General features: G+C 47.2%; 1 protein-coding gene across 1 annotated transcript in view; it reads left to right on the forward strand.

Moving 5' to 3' along the window:
• Positions 1-473: 473 nt before the first annotated feature.
• The window catches only part of LOC134936833 (hexokinase-2), a 91,938-nt gene continuing 69,097 nt past the window's right edge, over positions 474-23,314 (forward strand). Inside the window, exons 1-2 of the mRNA XM_063932107.1 lie at positions 474-785; positions 20,368-20,530. Coding sequence (XP_063788177.1) covers positions 723-785; positions 20,368-20,530 — 226 coding nt within the window. The 5' untranslated portion in view covers positions 474-722. The remainder of the gene's footprint in view (positions 786-20,367; positions 20,531-23,314) is intronic.

Here is a 23,314-nt window from a genome sequence, read left to right on the forward strand (position 1 = left end):
CACAAGCCGGCCATATTGCCCAATCAGCCTCCTGCTTTTCACACACCCCATCCTTAGCCAATAGCGCGCTGTGCCGGTTCCTGCTGGCGGTATCCTGTAACCCCTGCAGCTCCGGAGCACACAGCTATGCGAGTAACGTGTATATATAATATGTATATTGTACAGGGCAGCACACACCTCCCGCCCGCTACGCCCTGTGCACTGTATCCCATACATGTGCTTGCTGTGCGGGTATCTGTGATGTGCGGTAGAGCGCTGCACAAAGAGTCATGCGGGGGTGTAGGGAGCTACCGCTGATGACATCACTACTAGTTCAAGTTCTAGTTTTTTAAGTAACCCCCCACCAATAATAAAAAAAAAGTCCCCATATAGTGCACAGACACCTGTATCCCCGCATCTGCCCGCACATTCCGCCGGGGGACGGCCCCCCTCTGAGTGCAGCAGCAGCAGCAGCGCCGCGGGCTGGGTATGAGTCACGGCCGCTGCAGTGTCAGGCAGGGGTGTGTGATGGACGCGCCTGTGGCCGGGAACTGGTTAAGGATGGGGAGGCGTGACGTCACTGGGGGCTTGGCTGGAGGCATCTCACTGAATGGACCACATTGTCACAGACTAGAGCGGAGTGAGGGAAAAGCCGCCTGTACTGCTACTGCTGCTGGGGCACACAGGGACAGCACATCACAGGGAGATTACACGGGTTACACTCATTACAGTCAGAGGGAACCATGATAGCGTCCCATCTACTGGCATACTTCTTCACAGAGCTCAACCATGATCAAGTACAGAAGGTAAGCACGAGTATCTATCTATCTATCTATCTATCTATCTATCTATCTATCTATCTATCTATCTATCTATCTATCTATCTATCCGTCTGTCTATCTATGCTAAGATTCTGTTTGTGTTGTAATTGTAATATAGTGCAATTGATAAGGATGGGCAGAGGATGACATGTTCTTATGTAAACTATATAAACGATCCTGTCCCCTAGCAGACATCACATGTGTTGGTGTAATAGGACAATGATGTGATCACCTGAGGGTGAGATCTCTCCGCTGACTCAGATACCCCGCTGTACAGTGTCCTGTAGACCTGGTGTCAGTGGCAGCAACTGACAGGGGCATGAAGGTTAAGGGGGTGGGGTGGGGGGGGGGGTTACGCAGTGACGTGCGGTGGGGTGAGGCAGGTGAGGCAGAGCCATTCCTGTCATACTAACGTTTGTGCCAGAGTTTTGACCGCGTAAAGTATATGAAAAATACAAAGAATATGTTTAAAATATCTTCTTTGCATTATTCTAATAATTTTTATAACCAAAACTCTGTAGTAAAAAGTCTATGCAGGTGAGGCAGTTCCTCACCTGGCTAACTTTTCCACACATCTATGATCAAAACTCACCAAATATCCAGGAGTTTATACTGCTGCACCTGTGTGCTGCCCAGATGTACGTTTTGGCTCATATATTGCATGTAAATCTGGCTCTGGTGCTAGCCAGTGCCTCCTGAGCTATTTAGCTCACCACACGTCCCTGGTAGGGTAGGTAGAAGTCACCCACACTGGGTGGTAGAAACTCACTGATGGCTTCTTAGTAACTTGGGCTGAACTTCCAGTAAGAGAGTTTCGTAAGGGGACACGGGCTGCCAACACTTTGTGTGTTTATGAAGTGCCCTGAGCCTGTGTGAGCATTCCCTATAGGTAGAGGTGGGGAATAGAGGGAGTGGGGAATAACTTGCACTGTGAACAATAAGTTATACCTGAGCCCCACGTGTACTCAGGTATAACTGTGAGGACTAATCTATGGAGGTCATTCCGAGTTGATTGCTTTTTCAGTGAAAAAAACGGCTAATCTGCGCATGCGTATGCACTGCAATGCGCACGCGCGTTGTACGGTACGAAGTCCTTTGTGGTTTTGCACTGGTTCTAGCGACGATTCCAATCGCACAGCTGATTGCAAGGAGATTGACAGGAAGTGGGAGTTTCTGGCTGTCAACTGACCGTTTTCTGGGAGTGTTTGGAAAAACGCAGGCGTGGCCTGGCGTTTGCTGGGCGGGTATCTGACGTCATTACCGTGTCACTCATCGCAGCAATCATTGCACAGGATAAGTAACTACAGGGCTGGTCTTGTTTTGCACAAAATGTGTTTGCCGGCGCTCTGCTGCACAGGTGTTCGCACACCTGCAAAGTGAAAATACACTCCCCCGTGGGCGGCGACTATGCGTTTGCACGGCTGCTAAAAACTGCTAGTGAGCAATCAACTCAGAATGACCCCCTGTATACAGTGAGAAGAACCACACTGTAGCATCTAGTGACTGGTCTTTGGCAAGTGTGACCTGTCCTGTAATACAGATGAGGGGTAGATCATGGCAATTTCCATGTTGGTTTTCCTCAGAAAAGATGGTATTTCCCAGAATGTGACACCACCAATGTGTCTTTGCTACTCTTTCCAGTATTGGGTAATGAATTGTGCTTTGCTACAGTAGGACACATCAGAAGTAGCAACCCCTGAATGGGATTTTCCCTACTACAATGTAACGTAAGATCCCACTGGTGTGCTTTGTTTTTGCCTCAATGACCAATAATTGTTATATGATGGAAATTCTAAGGAAGTACAGTGGAAATTCACTAGATGTAATCCTGACGCCCTCTGGCAACATTAACTCTTTCCTGCTTTGGTAGGCTGAGTGTGACTAATGTCTGCTCATTTACCTTATCTACTAAACAGGCTTCTACTTTTACCTGCAGCAATGAAATCACTGCTCCCCCTAACTATACTAGAGAAACACTGTACTTCTACAAATGCTTTATCCATCCTATGCATTAAGTATCGATTTCATGCTTACATCTACAGTATACTGGACTATTCCACTTCAGACCACAGAGCTGGTTTTTAACTACTTTGCTTCTGTAATCAACTCATTATGCTTCATTCATACCAGTGTCAGACAATGACCCAAGACACATGCTATATCAGTATGTAGCCTCGGCTATACCCTCTATGTCAGGTAGAATTCTCACACATACTGTACTGTACTTGCAGGATCATTTTTTCAGCAGACCTATTCTTCCTAAATTTTTATTGTCCATGTGAATGTTCCTGTGGCCAATTTCTTTGCTTTATGGCGCCATCCTCGGATTAATATTGATGGTGAAGGTTGCTGCAGGGTGCGGGGAGAATTCTTAGGATGTTACCTCACTGATAGACATGCTGTATAAAGGTTTAGCCATGGTGAACACTGGATGACCTTTCAAGGAAACTGGAAGGCTCTTGGGAGAATGTACATGTATGTAAGACCTATTTGGTCAGTCAGATGTAGGATTAGGAGCAGTTATCACTTAGACAATTCTTATTTGGTATCATGCATCAACCATATTGTAGCAGCCACATTACATGATGTTACATATTTTTGTTATCTAAGGTATTTGTGAATTGAGTATTGAACAAGGGTGAGAAACCAATGTTGCTAATATGTGCTCTTCAGGAATTCATCATGTGCTTCACATTCCTGTAACTGAGCAAAATTCTTCTAGAAACCCTGACACTAACATATCTTCAATACAGCGCAGTCTGTCCACTGTTTTTAGCCACTTTCTGTCCTCCCCACTCCTCATGTATTGTCCTAGGATGGGGAATTTCCGTACCAGGAAGGCTGTCTGTGACTGTGACTCAGTGGAACTGTCCAATGTCCAGCCATGCAATTGTCCTGTGTAGTAGTGCATGAGCTGGGGACCTCGCTGACAGGCATTCCAGTAGTAGAAGAGTTAGGATGTGCAGGCATCCTACCAGTGTCGGACTGGAGCATGAAGGGCCCACCGGAGGAACGAAGTGGTAGGGGCCCATGCTTAGGAGTGTGGCTGGTCTCCAGAGGGGGCGTGTCCAGCTACCATATTGGTCTGCCTGACCATTAGAGAGTGCGTGGGCTGGGCGCCTAGATAAATATATATATATATATATATATATATATTAACTACTACTAGTGCATGCATGATAATGTACCAGATTAATAACAGCAATGCCCTGTAGAAAATACACCATAGTCCTGTGCAGTATAATGTAACATATGTATAATGTATAATTCAAGTGCACAGTCTGGAACCTGATCACTAGAGGAGGAGGCCCCGCAGGCAATAGGGCCCACTGGGGGCTTCCCCTTTACTCCTGTGGGCCAGTCCAACCCTGCATACTACATTCTGCAAACCATTGAATGACACCTAACATGGGTGGTCATTCCGAGTTGTTCGCTCGCTAGCAGTTTTTAGCAGCCTTGCAAACGCTATGCCTCCTCCCACTGGGAGTGTATTTTAGCTTAGCAGAAGTGAGAACGAAAGGATCGCAGAGCGGTGGCAATTTTTTGTGTGCAGTTTTAGGGTAGCTCAATACCTACTCAGCGCTTGCGATCACTTCAGACTGTTCAGTTCCTGTTTTGACATCACGAACACGCCCTGCGTTCGGCCAGCCACGCTTGCATTTTTCCAAACACTCCCTGATAATGGTCAGTTGACACCCAGAAACGCCCTCTTCCTGTCAATCACTCTGCGGCCAGCAGTGCGACTGAAAAGATTCGCTAGACCTGGTGTGAAACTGCATCGTTCTTTGTAATAGTATGACGCGTGTGCGCATTGCGCCGCATATGAATGCCCAGAAGTGCCGTTTTTCTTGCCTCATCGCTGCACAGCGAACGAATGCAGCTAGCGATCAACTCGGAATGACCCCCCATGGTTGTTAGCTACTGTAGCAGATGGAGCAGAGTCCCCGATCAGCACAGAACAATGTAATTCATGTATTACTCATATCTGCTGGATGTAGCTGGGGAATACACAGTATTACTTAATTGTGTGCGATATAAGGGAGAATGTAGAGGTGATAACATAATTAATTGGGAATATAATGTATACCACCCAGTGCAGAATCTAATGACCTTGCTGTATCTCCATGAATATGTTGATTCCTTATTTGTAGGTGTTATCCCATCAGATCACACAGGAGCTATGGTTTTCCTGCCCTACTACCCTGCTGTAGCGCGTTGTGATAAATTCATATGTACCAAACTCTTGGAGTCATTAATTATAATCCACAGCGTGATTGGTTATAAATCAGGTCACATGTGCAGAATGGAGGAGGCTTGTATAAACCTGCTTTCAGTCACGTTTGACTTTCTCACATCATCTACCGAGATGCAAAAGCTGCCCCCTCCTTCCCCCACAGACTTGGCTCATTCATGAGTCTCAGCATGTAGCACTCCCAACACTCCTGTGTTACAGTACCATAGTGATGGATAAATTGTGCTACAGTGACTGTGCATTTACCAGTGAATGCTGTAGGCATGATCCCTCACATGCCTAGCACAGTACCCACAGGACTTAAGTGTAAAGTCTGACCATTGTAAAATGTAATTATATATGTCGTTAGAAATAATGACTACACATGGCAGTGTGGCATAATGTCTCATTGCACAGTGGCAAGTACTAATTTTAACACTGTCTTTGATATAGTGATATTGTACAGCATTTCATATGGGTTTGGAACACTTTGAAATTTTCTCTATCACTGTGCATCAAGAATTGTCCATATTGGGGGTAATTCCAAGTTGATCGCAGCAGGATTTTTGATAGCAATTGGGCAAAACCATGTGCACTGCAGGGGAGGCAGATATAACATGTGCAGAGAGAGTTAGATTTGTGTGGGTTATTTTGTTTCTGTGCAGGGTAAATACTGGCTGCTTTATTTTTACACTGCAAATTAGATTGCAGATTGAACACACCACACCCAAATCTAACTCTCTCTGCACATGTTATATCTGCCTCCCCTGCAGTGTACATGGTTTTGCCCAACTGCTAACAAAATTCCTGCTGCGATCAACTTGGAATTACCCCCATTGGCCCTCATTCCGAGTCGTTCGCTCTGTAATTTTCTTCGCATCGCAGTGAAATTCCGCTTAGTACGCATGCGCAATATTCGCACTGCGTCTGCGCCAAGTAATTTTACAATGAAGATAGTATTTTTACTCACGGCTTTTTCTTCGCTCTGGCGAACGTAGTGTGATTGACAGGAAATGGGTGTTACTGGGCGGAAACAGGCCGTTTTATGGGCGTGTGGATAAAAACGCTACCGTTTCCGGAAAAAACGCAGGAGTGGCCGGAGAAACGGGGGAGTGTCTGGGCGAACGCTGGGAGTGTTTATGACGTCAAACCAGGAACGACAAGCACTGAACTGAACGCAGATGCCGAGTAAGTCTGAAGCTACTCTGAAACTGCTAAGTAGTTTGTAATCGCAATATTGCGAATACATCGGTCGCAATTTTAAGAAGCTAAGATACACTCCCAGTAGGCGTAGGCTTAGCGTGAGCAACTCTGCTAAATTCGCCTTGCGAGCGATCAACTCGGAATGAGGGCCATTATGTACTACACAACATGTTCATTAGGGGAAGGTCGTAGGACTGTGCAAGTGCAACAGAAGGAAATGGCAACTCAGACGTGTGTCTATTTCAGCAGTCGCTGAAATAGATTTAAAATAGGAAGCAGACCAGGTAGGTAGTTCTTAGAGAGCAGACAGAAAGGAGGCCATGGACATAGGTGCTTTATAGAGCGATTACTGGCTTCTAATATTGTGCATATGGGCCCTGTTGTATTTTCTTTCATAAGGGACATATTTAGCAAATTAAGGGAGTTATTCAGGTTTGTTAGCAAACCAAAAAAAGTTTGCAATTGGGCAAAACCATGGGGGTCATTCCGAGTTGTTCGCTCGCAAGCGGATTTTAGCAGATTTGCTCATGCTAAGCCGCCGCCTACTGGGAGTGAATCTTAGCATCTTAAAATTGCGAACGAAGTATTCGCAATATTGCGATTACACACCTCGTAGCAATTTCTGAGTAGCTCCAGACTTACTCGGCATCTGCGATCATTTCAGTGCTTGTCGTTCCTGGTTTGACGTCACAAACACACCCAGCGTTCGCCCAGACACTCCCCCGTTTCTCCAGCCACTCCTGCGTTTTTTCCGGAAACGGTAGCGTTTTTTCCCACACGCCCATAAAACGGCCTGTTTCCGCCCAGTAACACCCATTTCCTGTCAATCACATTACGATCGCCAGAACGATGAAAATGCCGTGAGTAAAATTCCTAAGTGCATAGCAAATTTACTTGGCGCAGTCGCAGTGCGGACATTGCGCATGCGCATTAAGCGGAAAATCGCTGCGATGCGAAGATTTTTACCGAGCGAACAACTCGGAATGACCCCCCATGTGCACTGCAGGTGGGGCAGATGTAACATGTGCAGAGAGATTTAGATTTGGGTGGGTTCTATTGTTTCTGGACATAGTAATTACTGTCTGCTTTTATTTTTAACTACAATTTAGATTTCAGTTTGAAGTGAACACACCACACCCAAATCTAACTCTCTCTACACATGTTATATCTGCCCCCCCCCCCCCCCTGCAGTGCACATGGTTTTGCCCAACTGCTAACGTTTTTGGTTTGCTAACAAACCTGACCTCTGTTATTAAAACGGGTTCAGTATGTAATCCTGATGTATGGGATGCCGATGGTCAGAATACCGACATTGCCATACCAGCCATTAAAATCCAGACAGCACCGCAATTTACACCCTAAACTTCACCTGTCCCCTACCCTGACCCTCCCTTGTGGGTGCCTAACCCTAACCCTCCCTGGGTGTGCCTAACCCTTCCCGTGGGGTGCCTAATCTTAACCCCCCTTCCCCCGCTGCCTAAACCTAACCCTCACTACTTAGTGCCTGACCCTTTCTAAGTGCCTAAACCTAACCCTCTCTCCCCGGTACCTATTCCTAACCTCCCTGTCCCTGCACCCTAACCCCCCTTCTAAAGGCTAAACCTAAGCTCACACCCCCCATGGCAGGACGTGAGTGCGTCCCGCTGAGAGGACATTTGAGATTCTTGGCGTCGGTATGTTGATGACTGGAATCGCACCTGTCAGAATTTTGTCATCGGTATTGTGGCCGCAATACAGGATCCCGGCATTGGTATTGTGACCGGCGGGATCCTGCCTGCCGGCATCTTAACGGTCTCCCCTTAAAACACGCATAAACGAAAAAAATAGGTGTGACAGGCACAGCTATTCGAGAAGAATGTAACGCAGGTGACATCTCCTACATTCAGTACGAAAGGGTTCCCAGCAGCCTCCTCACAGTTCTCTATGGGGACAGCGATATGGGGCTATTTAAAAAAGTTCTAAAGAGCTTAGCTTTTCAGAGCTTATCTCCATTAGCTAACACTACAATTACAGTATACAGCATTAGCCTGCTTTTACCTATGCAGAGAGCCCGGTCAAATAGGGATCTTCACATCCCACTTTGGTAGGCTGGAGCGCCTCCCCTCCATCAGCATAATAGTGACAGAAGCTATCACTATACTTCACCCAGCGAAAACATCTATTTGGATGTAATGCCCTGGCAAGGTTGCTCTAGGTAATTTATTCCAGGTAGGGGAAGGGGGGGGGGGGGGGTATGTATCAAACCTTCTTGAGTGGAGACGAGGACAATTGGGGACGCCCATAGCAACCAACCAATCAGTTTCTAGCTAGCAGTTATCAAGTTAATTCTAGAGAATCATAGGTAGCTGTTTGGATGCTATTAGCGATTTCTCCACCTGTCCACTTCTTCACTCTTTAGAACCTTTGATCGTTCTCTTCCCTAGTTAGTAGCGGAAGGAGCTGTTCAGAATTACATGTATAAGCAGTGTTTTGTATTGTATAGTATTTGTATAGTAGTTATGTTATTTGCTAAGCCAACATTTTGTACTTGATATGTAGCTTATAATAATGTGTCAAAATAATAAAGGGAAATAATGGCAACCCCCCCCCCCCCCCCCCCCAAAAAAAAAAAAATCACACATTTCTATGGATTGTTGCAGATGTAGTATAGTGTTAACTTTCATTACACTTTCTTTTCTATTGATCTTTTTCAATTGATGAAACTGTAAAAATGGGCTGGACTCTGGAGGAATGATAAAATAATAGTAAGAATTATAGATGAGGATGAGTTACAACACTTTCACAGTGAGTCACAGTACAGAGATGAGGTCACTAGTGTGTCAGTGACATACGTGTGACTAGGGACTAGATATATAAATATCTAGTCAAAGAAGCAGGATGTCATTAGATTAGAAGTAAAGTAATAACCCTTCACTAGCAAAATTGATCCATATTCATAGCGACGGACTTAAAAATAAAGTAGTGTTTGGCAACTTTGCAGTACCCCAAACCACATGGTTCCAAGTCACTTTACGAAGAAAACGACACCAAAAAAAATAAATATTTTTTTAAAAACTCATGTTGACCTTGTTCATGTCGACCTAAGGAGCGTGTCAACCTATTTCAGGTGTCGACGTAGTCACTGTCACTGACCAATAGTGGTCGACCTAATGAGTGTCGACCAAGTAACTGTCGATCCTATGATCCACACCCAAAAAATATATTTGTATCTATATTTCCATTTTCTAATTAATTGGTATACTCAAGGGCGTAGCTACCATAGGTACAGGCAGTGCAGCTGCTATGGGGCCCAGAGCTGAGAGGGCCCCACCTTCCCTGTCAAAGTTACATGTGTTATATACATTTTTCGCCATTGGGTGGTACATAGGGGTCCTTTCAAACTTTTTCCTTGGGGCCTGCAATATATCTAGTTATGTACCTGGTCATTGTAGTGTGGTATAAAATGAACTAGAGGGCATCTCAATGTTAGATAATATGAATCGGTGCACTGTAATGAGGCACAATATGAACAGGGAGCACTATATATTATACAGGTTGAGTATCCCATATCCAAATATTCCGAAATACGGACTTTTTTGAGTGAGAGTGAGATAGTGAAACCTTTGTTTTCTGATGGCTCAATGTACACAAACTTTGTTTAATACACAAAGTTATTAAAAATATTGTATTAAATGACATTCAGGCTGTGTGTATAAGGTGTATATGAAACAAATGAATTGTGTGAATGTACACACACTTTGTTTAATGCACAAAGTTATAAAAAATATTGACTAAAATGACCTTCAGGCTGTGTGTATAAGGTGTATATGAAACATAAATGCATTCTGTGCTTAGATTTAGGTCCCATCACCATGATATCTCATTATGGTATGCAATTATTCCAAAATACGGATAAATCCCATAACCAAAATACCTCTGGTCCCAAGCATTTTGGATAAGGGAGACTCAACCTGTAATGTGAATTGGGGGTACTGTGCGGCATAATGTGTACTGGCAGCTCTGAAATGTAACATAGGGTGAACTTAAGCAGTACTGCAATTCATAAAAGAAAGTAGGGCACTACTATGGGGCATAACATTAAATAAGGCTCTACTATGGTTCAGAGAATGAACTAGGGCACTATTATAGGGCATAAAAATAACAACTGCTGCAGAAAAGTGTCTCTCTAGAAGCATTGGGACGGGTTCCCCTTCAAAATGTTGTTATGGGGCCCACAAAGTCCTGGCTATGCCCCTGGGTATACTGACTGTATATAGACTGTAAATGAGAATGGGTGAATATAGTAGTGTATGACAGGACTGCCGTTTTGTTGTAATTCGGCTGCAGTACCCCATTTCCGAGAACCAGTTCCTCAGTTTGAGAAGTTTCCCCACGTCACACACATTTCTATTCACATTAGAGCTGAAACCAGACACCCCAGCCAAGGGAAGCTGACTCACTCCTCTTCACATTGTGCAGTGTAAATGCCGTGATCCTCATGCAAACTGAGTGTATGTCAGTGCAAGATCTGGAGGCAGACGCAGGCGTCACATGCTTAGATAACTGACTGGTTTCCAGCGAGGCGTGGTATCTTACACAACAATTAATAGCCTGGTTCTTTCCATTGAGCCAGTTTATACTGTATATGCAATTTTATGAAGTTTGTGTTTAGTATCTGACAAATATGTGATAAACTTTGACTGCTCACAATAGTCTCTTACGGAATCTTTCCACACAACGTACAGTTTAAATTATGTTTATCACTCATAATATTAGTATTCCACAGCACTAGAAGGAGACAGGGCCGTCTTTTTGTATGGGCTCAATGGGTTCTTGCCCAAGAGCCCCAGGAGTATAAGGGCCCTAGGCTGATAGCTGAGGGTCCCCACTTTCCAGGGGTACCAGATTTTTGAAAATCGGCCCTGGGGAACCGGAGATATCTGACTTGAAAGCAGTGGTCCCCATCCAAGCCTGTTAATTGCTCTTCCCAGCCAGATATCTCGGGTTCTGTCTGACTTAGAGTATTTCTGAGGTTATAAGCCAACAGATGGGACTCTCCCCTTTCGGTGGACACTGGCAGCTTGCCTCTACTATGCCCAGAACCAGAGATATCAGCCTTCCAGTAGCTGGTCCCTGCTCCAGCTCCACACGCCTAATATGCAGTTTTAGATTTTCATTGGTGGATTGCTCTGGCTCCTGAAGTCTGATCCCCAAGTCCCCAGCACCTCCCGAAAGGTGAGACTCTAGTTTTTTATACCATTCAAAGCTAAGAAATATATTTTCAGGAACTTGAGATATCTGCAGTGAAGCAAGCTTCCCTCCCACCAGAAAATGTACTCTTGACTCCTCCCTCTCCTTTGCACCCTACATCCAAGCTCTGGCGCAATCTTGTCGGTTCCAGCTACGCAACATTGCTCGCATCAGGCCATTTCTCTTCCAGAGTGCAACTAAACTTATCATCCACTCACTGGTCATCTCACGACTTGACTACTGCAATGTGCTCCTCACTGGCCTCACTTGCTCCCACATCGCTCCCCTCCAATCTGTCCTCAACTCTGCAGCTAGGCTCATCTTCCTCTCCCGCCGCTCCACTTCTGCCACTCCCCTTCAACAAAATCTACACTGGCTCCCATTCCCCTACAGAATCCTCTTCAAACTCCTCACCCTCACATACAAGGCCATCTCTAATTCCACTGCTCCCTACATCTCCAACCTCCTCTCCCTTCATACTCCCTCCCGCCCACTACGGTCGGCTGATGACCGTCGCCTCTCCTCTGCCTTGGTCACTGCTTCCCATGCACGAGTTCAGGATTTTGCCCGTGCTGCACCCCTTCAGTGGAATGCGCTCCCCCGCTCCATTAGACTCTCCCCGACCTTGCAAAGCTTCAAACGGGCATTGAAAACCCACCTATTCATCAAAGCGTACCCCTCCAATGCATAACCTAGTCCTTAGGCTGCTCCTCCATCCCCCTGCCCCATGCCTTGGACATCTCTGCTTTGCTCGCATACCACCATCAGGCTTCTACCGGCTTGCACCTCATGTCATCTGTCTGTTGCCCCTCCCCACTAGATTGTTAGCTCTTCAGAGCAGGGCCCTCTTTCCTCTTGTCTAAACCCTCTTCTTGACACATTTCACTCAGCGACCATCTTTACCTGCTTTCTCTCCTGCTGGTAAAGGCTCATCTCTATCTATGGCTGCCAGCGCCAAGTAGTACAATGATTACTCCTTCGCTACTTACATCTAAGCTGTATTATGTTTTGAGAATTGTGTTGCTCTTTGTTACCTGCACTCCATTTTTGTTATTTATTTACTGTTATGCTAAGTTTTGTCTCCCTGTACTGTCCTTTGTACGGCGCTGCGAAACACTTGTGGCGCCCTATAAATAAAATGTAATAATAATAATAATATTAAGCCCACTCCACTATCCACCCCTCCCCTACATATTAAACACCCCCTACCACCCTGAAGTCATGTAACAGGGCCCCGTCATTCAGACCAATGCCCCCTTCTACAGTTTAGCCCCATCTGTGCAGTAAAGGAGTAATTAGCAGAAATTACTGCTCCAGGTCCTACAAGCTGAGCGGAAGATAGAACACCCCCTACCGCCCGCGGGACATCAGTGCTGCTGCTGATAGCACCCCCCAACCCTACCGCTGGGGGATAGGTAGGGGGCCCAGTGCATTATGTGCCCAGGGGCCTACACTGCTGTTAAGACGGCCCTGAAAGGAGAAACTTCAAGCATCAAGTTGCACGTATTTTGCATTGGGAAAATAACTGGCATTCACCTGGACTTACTGTTACATTCTCCACACAAATCTGTATATTAGCTAATAATCATCATACCTGTATGATGCAGTAGGCATTTGACATATAAGTAGGGTCAGACTGGCCCAACGGAGTAGAGGGGGAACCCCCTGATGGGCTCCACTGCCTGAGGTACTACCTCCTCCTCTAGGAATCATGTTCTAGACCAGGCATTTCAAACTCGTGGCTCTCCAGCTGTTGTGAAACTACAAGTCCCAGCATGCTTTGCCAGCATACCTTCCACTGATTAGCTGGTAAAGCATGCTGAGATTTGTAGTTTCACAACAGCTGGATGACCATGAGATTGACATGCCTGTTCTAGACTGTGCACTTGAATTATCCATTATACATTTGTTACCTTATACTACACAGGACTATGATGTACTCTCTACATTGCATTGCTGTTATTAATCTGGTACATTATCATACATGCACTATATATGTTTATCAAGGGCCCCTGACCATGCACTCTCTAAAAGTTAGCCAAGACTCTAAGCATACTTCCCAACTTTCTTCATGAGATCCCGCGTGCTCCCAAAAAGGGGCATGGCTTCAGCAAAAGGAGGCATGGCTTTGCGGTAATGCCGCGCTTGCAAGTCATGCCTCCTATGTGAGCTGCTGGCATGCACCAAGTCCCTCTGTCTCTTGTGAATAGATGAGCATGCGCACAGCATCTGTTCACCGCTTCCCTGTCATTTTATAGGCTGTGCTAGAAAAATGACAGTTAGAAGCTTATGGTTGATACAGTATAAGCAAGGTCACTATCTCTCCGAGATTTGATAAATCTCCCCCTGATACAGTTGTCCCAGAGGTTTAGAATCTAATTAGCACTAGTAATTTAGCTTTCTCTGACGTCCTAGTGGATGCTGGGAACTCCGTAAGGACCATGGGGAACAGCGGCTCCGCAGGAGACTGGGCACAAATAGAAAGCTTTAGTACTACCTGGTGTGCACTGGCTCCTCCCCCCATGACCCCCCTCCAAGCCTCAGTTAGATTTTTGTGCCCGAACGAGAAGGGTGCACACTAGAGGCTCTCCTGAGCTTCTTAGTGAAAGTTTTAGTTTAGGTTTTTTATTTTCATTGAGACCTGCTGGCAACAGGCTCACTGCATCGAGGGACTAAGGGGAGAAGAAGCGAACTCACCTGCGTGCAGAGTGGATTGGGCTTCTTGGCTACTGGACACCATTAGCTCCAGAGGGACCGATCACAGGCCCAGCCTTGGAGCTCGGTCCCAGAGCCGCGCCGCCGGCCCCCTTACAGAGCCAGAAGCAAGAAGAGTCCGGCAAATCGGCGGCAGAAGACATCCTGTCTTCCACAAGGTAGCGCACAGCACTGCAGCTGTGCGCCATTGCTTCTCAGCACACTTCACACTCCGGTCACTGAGGGTGCAGGGCGCTGGGGGGGGGGGGGCGCCCTGAGCAGCAATAGAAACACCTTGGCTGGCTAAAAATACATCACATATAGCTCCTGGGCTATATGGATGAATTTTAACCCCTGCCAGATTTTCACAAAAAGCGGGAGAAAGGCCGCCGAGAAGGGGGCGGAGCCTATCTCCTCAGCACACAGGCGCCATTTTCCCTCACAGCTCCGCTGGAAGGACGTCTCCCTGACTCTCCCCTGCAGTCCTGCACTACAGAAACAGGGTAAAAAAGAGAGGGGGGCACTAATTGGCGGGATATTAACAATACAGCAGCTATAAGGGAGAAACACTTATATAAGGTTGTCCCTATATCTATATATAGCGCTCTGGTGTGTGCTGGCATACTCTCCCTCTGTCTCCCCAAAGGGCTAGTGGGGTCCTGTCCTCTATCAGAGCATTCCCTGTGCGTGTGCTGTGTGTCGGTACGTTTGTGTCGACATGTATGAGGAGGAAAATGATGTGGAGGCGGGGCAATTGCCTATAATAGAGATGTCACCCCCTAAGGAGTCGACACCTGAGTGGATGGCTTTATGGAAGGATTTACGTGACAGTGTCAGCTCCTTACAAAAGACGGTTGATGACATGAGACAGCTGACTAATCAGCTAGTCCCTGTCCAGGCGTCTCAGAAACCATCAGGGGCTCTAAAAAGGCCGTTACCTCAGGTGGTGGATTCTGACGTCGACACGGATACTGACTCCAGTGTCGACGGTGAGGAGACAAACGTGACTTCCAGTAGGGCCACACGTTACATGATCACGGCAATGAGAGAGGTGTTAAACATTTCTGATACTGCAAGTACCACTAAAAAGGGTATTATGTGGGGTGTGAAAAAACTACCTGTAGTTTTTCCTGAATCAGACGAATTAAATGAGGTGTGTGATGAAGCGTGGGTTTCCCCCGATAAAAAACTGATAATTTCTAAAAAGTTATTGGCATTATACCCTTTCCGCCAGAGGTTAGGGCGCGTTGGGAAACACCCCCTAGAGTGGATAAAGCGCTCACACGCTTATCAAAACAAGTGGCGTTACCGTCTCCGGATACGGCCGCCCTCAAGGAACCAGGTGACAGAAAACTGGAAAATATCCTAAAAAGTATATACACACATACTGGTGTTATACTGCGACCAGCAATCGCCTCAGCCTGGATGTGCAGCGCTGGGGTAGCTTGGTCGGATTCCCTGACTGAAAATATTGATACCCTGGATAGGGACAGTATATTGTTGACTATAGAGCATTTAAAAGATGCATTTCTATATATGCGAGATGCACAGAGGGATATTTCCACTCTGGCTTCAAGAGTGAGTGCGCTGTCCATTTCTGCCAGAAGAGGATTATGGACGCGACAGTGGTCAGGTGATGCGGACTCTAAACGGCATATGGAAATATTGCCTTATAAAGGGGAGGAGTTATTTGGGGTCGGTCTATCGGACCTGGTGGCCACGGCAACTGCTGGGAAATCCACATTTTTACCCCAGGTAGCCTCTCAACATAAAAAGACGCCGTCTTATCCGGCTCAGTCCTTTCGTCCCCATAAGGGCAAGCGGGCAAAAGGTTCCTCTTTTCTGCCCCGGGGCAGAGGAAGGGGAAAAAGACTGCAACAGACAGCCACTTCCCAGGAACAAAAGCCCTCCCCCGCTTCTGCCAAGTCCTCAGCATGACGCTGGGGCCTTACAAGCGGACTCAGGCACGGTGGGGGCCCGTCTCAAGAATTTCAGCGCGCAGTGGGCTCACTCGCAAGTGGACCCCTGGATCCTGCAAGTAGTATCTCAGGGGTACAAATTGGAGTTCGAGACGTCTCCCCCTCGCCGGTTCCTGAAGTCTGCTTTACCAACGTCTCCCTCCGACAGGGAGGCAGTATTGGAGGCAGTTCACAAGCTGTATTCCCAGCAGGTGATAATCAAGGTACCCCTCCTGCAACAAGGGAAGGGGTATTATTCCACGCTGTTTGTGGTACCGAAGCCGGACGGCTCGGTGAGACCAATTTTAAATCTGAAGTCTTTGAACACTTACATACAGAGGTTCAAATTCAAGATGGAGTCACTCAGGGCAGTGATCGCGAACCTGGAAGAGGGGGACTATATGGTGTCTCTGGACATCAAAGATGCCTACCTCCATGTCCCCATTTACCCTTCTCATCAAGGGTACCTCAGGTTTGTGGTAGAAAACTGTCACTATCAGTTTCAGACGCTGCCGTTTGTATTATCCACGGCACCTCGGGTCTTTACCAAGGTAATGGCCGAAATGATGATTCTTCTTCGAAGAAAAGGCGTTTTAATTATCCCTTACTTGGACGATCTCCTGATAAGAGCAAGATCCAGAGAACAGTTAGTAGTCGGAGTAGCCCTATCTCAAGTAGTGCTACGGCAGCACGGCTGGATTCTAAATATCCCAAAATCGCAGCTGATTCCGACAACACGTCTTCTGTTCCTAGGGATGATTCTGGACACAGTCCAGAAAAAGGTGTTCCTTCCGGAAGAAAAAGCCAGGGAGTTATCCGACCTAGTCAGAAACCTCCTGAAACCAGGGCAAGTGTCAGTGCATCAATGCACAAGAGTCCTGGGAAAGATGGTAGCTTCCTACGAAGCGATTCCATTCGGCAGATTCCACGCAAGAACGTTCCAGTGGGATCTGCTGGACAAATGGTCCGGATCGCAACTTCAGATGCATCAGCGGATAACCCTGTCCCCAAGGACAAGGGTGTCTCTTCTGTGGTGGTTGCAGAGTGCTCATCTTCTAGAGGGCCGCAGATTCGGCATTCAGGACTGGGTCCTGGTGACCACGGATGCCAGCCTGAATGCTCTAAGCCTAGCAAGACCTCTGCTTCAAGGTCAGCCGGTGCTGATCCAGTCGGACAACATCACGGCAGTCGCCCACGTAAACAGACAGGGCGGCACAAGAAGCAGGAGGGCAATGACAGAAGTTGCAAGGATTCTTCGCTGGGCGGAAAATCATGTGATAGCACTGTCAGCAGTGTTCATTCCGGGAGTGGACAACTGGGAAGCAGACTTCCTCAGCAGGCACGACCTCCACCCGGGAGAGTGGGGACTTCACCCAGAAGTTTTCCACATGATTGTGAACCGTTGGGAAAAACCAAAGGTGGACATGATGGCGTCACGCCTCAACAAAAAACTAGACAGGTATTGCGCCAGGTCACGGGACCCTCAGGCAATAGCTGTGGACGCTCTGGTAACACCGTGGGTGTACCAGTCAGTGTATGTGTTCCCTCCTCTGCCTCTCATACCCAAGGTACTGAGAATCATAAGAAGGAGAGGAGTAAGGACTATACTCGTGGCTCCGGATTGGCCAAGAAGGACTTGGTACCCGGAACTTCAAGAGATGCTCACGGAGGACCCGTGGCCTCTACCTCTACGAAGGGACCTGCTCCAGCAGGGACCCTGTTTGTTCCAAGACTTACCGCGGCTGCGTTTGACGGCATGGCGGTTGAACGCCGGATCCTGAAGGAAAAAGGCATTCCGGATGAAGTCATCCCTACCCTGATCAAAGCCAGGAAGGATGTAACCGTGCAGCATTATCACCGTATTTGGCGTAAATATGTTGCGTGGTGCGAGGCCAGGAAGGCCCCTACAGAGGAATTTCAACTGGGTCGTTTCCTGCATTTCCTGCAAACAGGACTGTCTATGGGCCTAAAATTAGGGTCCATTAAGGTTCAAATTTCGGCCCTGTCGATCTTCTTCCAAAAAGAACTGGCTTCAGTTCCTGAAGTTCAGACGTTTGTCAAAGGGGTGCTGCATATACAGCCTCCTTTTGTGCCTCCAGTGGCACCTTGGGATCTCAATGTGGTTTTGGGGTTCCTAAAATCACATTGGTTTGAACCACTCACCACTGTGGACTTAAAATATCTCACATGGAAAGTGGTAATGCTATTGGCCCTGGCTTCAGCCAGGCGCGTGTCAGAATTGGCGGCTTTATCCTATAAAAGCCCTTACCTAATTTTTCATACGGATAGGGCAGAATTGAGGACTCGTCCTCAATTTCTCCCTAAGGTGGTTTCAGCGTTTCACCTGAACCAGCCTATTGTGGTACCTGTGGCTACTAGGGACTTGGAGGACTCCAAGTTGCTGGACGTAGTCAGGGCCCTGAAAATATACGTTTCCAGGACGGCTGGAGTCAGAAAATCTGACTCGCTGTTTATTCTGTATGCACCCAACAAGCTGGGTGCTCCTGCTTCTAAGCAGACTATTGCTCGTTGGATTTGTAGTACAATTCAGCTTGCACATTCTGTGGCAGGCCTGCCACAGCCAAAATCTGTAAAAGCCCATTCCACACGGAAAGTGGGCTCATCTTGGGCGGCCGCCCGAGGGGTCTCGGCTTTACAACTTTGCCGAGCAGCTACTTGGTCAGGGGCAAACACGTTTGCTAAATTCTACAAATTTGATACCCTGGCTGAGGAGGACCTGGAGTTCTCTCATTCGGTGCTGCAGAGTCATCCGCACTCTCCCGTCCGTTTGGGAGCTTTGGTATAATCCCCATGGTCCTTACGGAGTTCCCAGCATCCACTAGGACGTCAGAGAAAATAAGAATTTACTTACCGATAATTCTATTTCTCATAGTCCGTAGTGGATGCTGGGCGCCCATCCCAAGTGCGGATTGTCTGCAATACTTGTACATAGTTATTGTTAACTAAATCGGGTTATTGTTGTAGTGAGCCATCTTTTCTAGAGGCTCCTCTGTTTATCATACTGTTAACTGGGTTCAGATCACAAGTTATACGGTGTGATTGGTGTGGCTGGTATGAGTCTTACCCGGGATTCAAAATCCTTCCTTATTGTGTACGCTCGTCCGGGCACAGTATCCTGACTGAGGCTTGGAGGGGGGTCATGGGGGGAGGAGCCAGTGCACACCAGGTAGTACTAAAGCTTTCTATTTGTGCCCAGTCTCCTGCGGACTCGCGGAGCCGCTGTTCCCCATGGTCCTTACGGAGTTCCCAGCATCCACTACGGACTATGAGAAATAGAATTATCGGTAAGTAAATTCTTATTATTCTTTATCATATTGTATTTTTAGCGGTCTTTCTGCTGTGGTAAGGTTACATCCTCATTATTGGAGGATTAAAGCGATCCCTCCATTTAGAAGACTGAACAACATCCTGAGAAGTGGTAACATGTGACTAGGATCACAGGGAGGATTCTGATATTACACATTAAATAATTCTGGGCCATGCTATAATTGCTGCTATTTCGTTTTAACCAGAAGTAAATGTTTTCTTAAGTCTTTCCTACAGTCACTGTGTAAAACCTGAGATAGGTGTGTCCTTTTAAGCTGATATCATTGAACGTGCAAATATAAACATGTCATTGTTATACATGTTGAAATTTTTTTCTCATGATGCCAGCCAGTGACTGTGTAGGTGCGTACACACTGGCCTGTATATCGGCCATTCTCTTGACTGGCCGATATATCGCGGGTCCGTCGGCCAGTGTGTACGAGCTATATGTCTGTGAACTCTGTCGTTCACAGACATATTGCACAAGCCCCTGCTGCACAGCCGACAGCCAATATATTGTTAGATATATTGGCACGTCGGTGTGTGTGTGTATGGGCGGTCAGCTGACCGCCCGTACACAAGCAGCTGCAGCCAGCAATGACTGACAGCTGAACTGGGCGGGCGTATGTAAATGCCCGCCCAGTTCATGGTGTCAGTCCCCAACAGATTGGGCAATGTGTATGCACAACACACTGCCCGATCCTTCCATAGATATATCTGCAGATATATCTATAGGTGTGTACCCAGCATTAGATGTTCCATGATTCTCTATACACAAATAAATATATGCACATAAACCTTTGAGGCTCTTGTGCTAACCCATGTGTCTCATCATTTAAAGGCACATTTCTGTCTATACTATTTCTTCTTTGCATAGGCAATGAGAAATGTTTAGTATTATCACCTGTCTTTTCTGTGTCTACAGGTGGACAAGTACCTCTACCATATGCGATTGTCTGATGAGACACTCTTGGAAGTATCGAACAGATTTAGCAAGCAGATGGAGAAAGGACTTGGGTCAGAAACCAACCCCACTGCTTGTGTGAAGATGCTGCCCACCTTTGTACGATCCACACCAGATGGCACAGGTGGGGACCCAACTGTGTGACATAAATTACCTACAGTATGTAATGATCTGCTGAATGTCACTTGGGGTCAAATATTATCTAGGCAAGTTGTCTATGGGGCAAATGTATCAAACGGCCATAGGGGTATATTCAATAAGTGTCTTAAGCTGCCGTCTTGCGGAAAGACGGCAGCTTCCGACGGATTTAGATCGGAAGGGGTTCCGACCTATTCAATGCGGGGCCATTTTTTCCGACTAGTCGGGAATTCCCAACTTGTTGGAAACCACGTGGATTGTCGGATTAGCTGCGGATCCATGTGTTCCGCGACCAAATCCAAGAGGTTTTGGTCCCTGTTCCGACAATGTCAATCCAACTTTTTTTAAAGTCGGATCGATATTGTCAGATCCGGGGAGATGAGATGGGGGACAGGTCAACGGGGACGGGACCATGTGTGGAGACGAGCAGGGACGGAGCGGTGTGGACGGGTGAGGAGCAGCTGTCGGGATGGAGTGGCATGGATGGGTGAGGAGCGGGGAGCGACTGAAGCGGAGCGGGGAAAGGATCCGACAGGTATTGAATACACCCCATAGAGTTAAATTGAAGTTGCCAATAACTAACATTTCTCTAACGTCCTAAGTGGATGCTGGGGACTCCGTCAGGACCATGGGGAATAGCGGCTCCGCAGGAGACAGGGCACAAAAATAAAGCTTTAGGATTAGGTGGTGTGTACTGGCTCCTCCCCCTATGACCCTCCTCCAAGCCTCAGTTAGGTTTTTGTGCCCGTCCGAGCAGGGTGCAATCTAGGTGGCTCTCCTAAAGAGCTGCTTAGAAAAAGTTTTTAGGTTTTTTATTTTCAGTGAGTCCTGCTGGCAACAGGCTCACTGCATCGAGGGACTTAGGGGAGAGAATTTCAACTCACTTGCGTGCAGGATGGATTGGATTCTTAGGCTACTGGACACCATTAGCTCCAGAGGGAGTCGGAACACAGGTCTCACCCTGGGGTTCGTCCCGGAGCCGCGCCGCCGACCCCCCTTACAGATGCTGAAGATTGAAGGTCCGGATACAGGCGGCAGAAGGCTCTTCAGTCTTCATGAAGGTAGCGCACAGCACTGCAGCTGTGCGCCATTGTTGTCACACACTTCACACCAAGCGGTCACGGAGGGTGCAGGGCGCTGCTGGGGGCGCCCTGGGCAGCAATATTTAATACCTTTATGGCAAAAGAATACATCACATATAGCCATTGAGGCTATATGTATGTATTTAACCCATGCCAGATATCTAAAACTCCGGGAGAAAAGCCCGCCGAAATAGGGGGCGGGGCTTATTCTCCTCAGCACACAGCGCCATTTTCCTGCTCAGCTCCGCTGTGAGGAAGGCTCCCAGGACTCTCCCCTGCACTGCACTACAGAAACAGGGTAAAACAGAGAGGGGGGGCATTTTTTGGCGATATTTTGATATATTTAAGCTGCTATAAGGAACAACACTTATATAAGGTTGTTCCCATATATATTATAGCGCTTGGGTGTGTGCTGGCAAACTCTCCCTCTGTCTCCCCAAAGGGCTAGTGGGGTCCTGTCTTCGATAAGAGCATTCCCTGTGTGTCTGCTGTGTGTCGGTACGTGTGTGTCGACATGTATGAGGACGATGTTGGTGTGGAGGCAGAGCAATTGCCGATAATGGTGATGTCACCCCCCAGGGAGTCGACACCGGAATGGATGGCTTTGTTTATGGAATTACGTGATAATGTCAGCACATTACAAAAATCAGTTGACGACATGAGACGGCCGGCAAACCAGTTAGTACCTGCCCAGGCGTCTCAGACACCGTCAGGGGCTGTAAAGCGCCCTTTACCTCAGTCGGTCGACACAGACCCAGACACAGACACTGAATCTAGTGTCGACGGTGATGAAACAAACGTATTTTCAAGTAGGGCCACACGTTATATGATCACGGCAATGAAGGAGGCTTTGCATATCTCTGATACTGCAAGTACCACAAAAAGGGGTATTATGTGGGGGGTGAAAAAACTACCTGTAGTTTTTCCTGAATCAGAGGAATTAAATGATGTATGTGATGAAGCGTGGGTTAACCCAGATAGAAAAGTGCTAATTTCAAAAAAGTTATTAGCATTATACCCTTTCCCGCCAGAGGTTAGGGCGCGCTGGGAAACACCCCCTAGGGTGGATAAGGCACTCACACGCTTATCAAAACAAGTGGCGTTACCGTCTCCTGATACGGCCGCCCTCAGGGATCCAGCTGATAGGAGACTGGAAACTACCCTAAAAAGTATATACACACATACTGGTGTTATACTGCGACCAGCCATCGCCTCAGCCTGGATGTGCAGTGCTGGGGTCGTCTGGTTGGATTCCCTGACTGAAAATATTGATACCCTGGATAGGGACAGTATTTTATTGACTATAGAGCAATTAAAGGATGCTTTCCTTTATATGCGAGATGCTCAGAGAGATATTTGCACTCTGGCATCGAGAGTAAATGCGATGTCCATATCTGCCAGGAGGAGTTTATGGACGCGACAGTGGTCAGGTGATGCGGATTCCAAACGACATATGGAAGTATTGCCGTATAAAGGGGAGGAATTATTTGGCGTCGGTCTATCGGATCTGGTGGCCACGGCAACTGCCGGAAAATCCACCTTTTTACCTCAGACCATCTCCCAACAGAAAAAGACACCGTCTTTTCAGCCGCAGTCCTTTCGGTCCTATAAGAACAAGCGGACAAAAGGACAGTCATATCTGCCTCGGGGCAGAGGAAGGGGTAAGAGAGGGCAGCAAGCAGCCCCTG

Source organism: Pseudophryne corroboree, chromosome 6 (assembly GCF_028390025.1).
Source record: "Pseudophryne corroboree isolate aPseCor3 chromosome 6, aPseCor3.hap2, whole genome shotgun sequence".
Lineage (NCBI taxonomy): Eukaryota > Metazoa > Chordata > Amphibia > Anura > Myobatrachidae > Pseudophryne > Pseudophryne corroboree.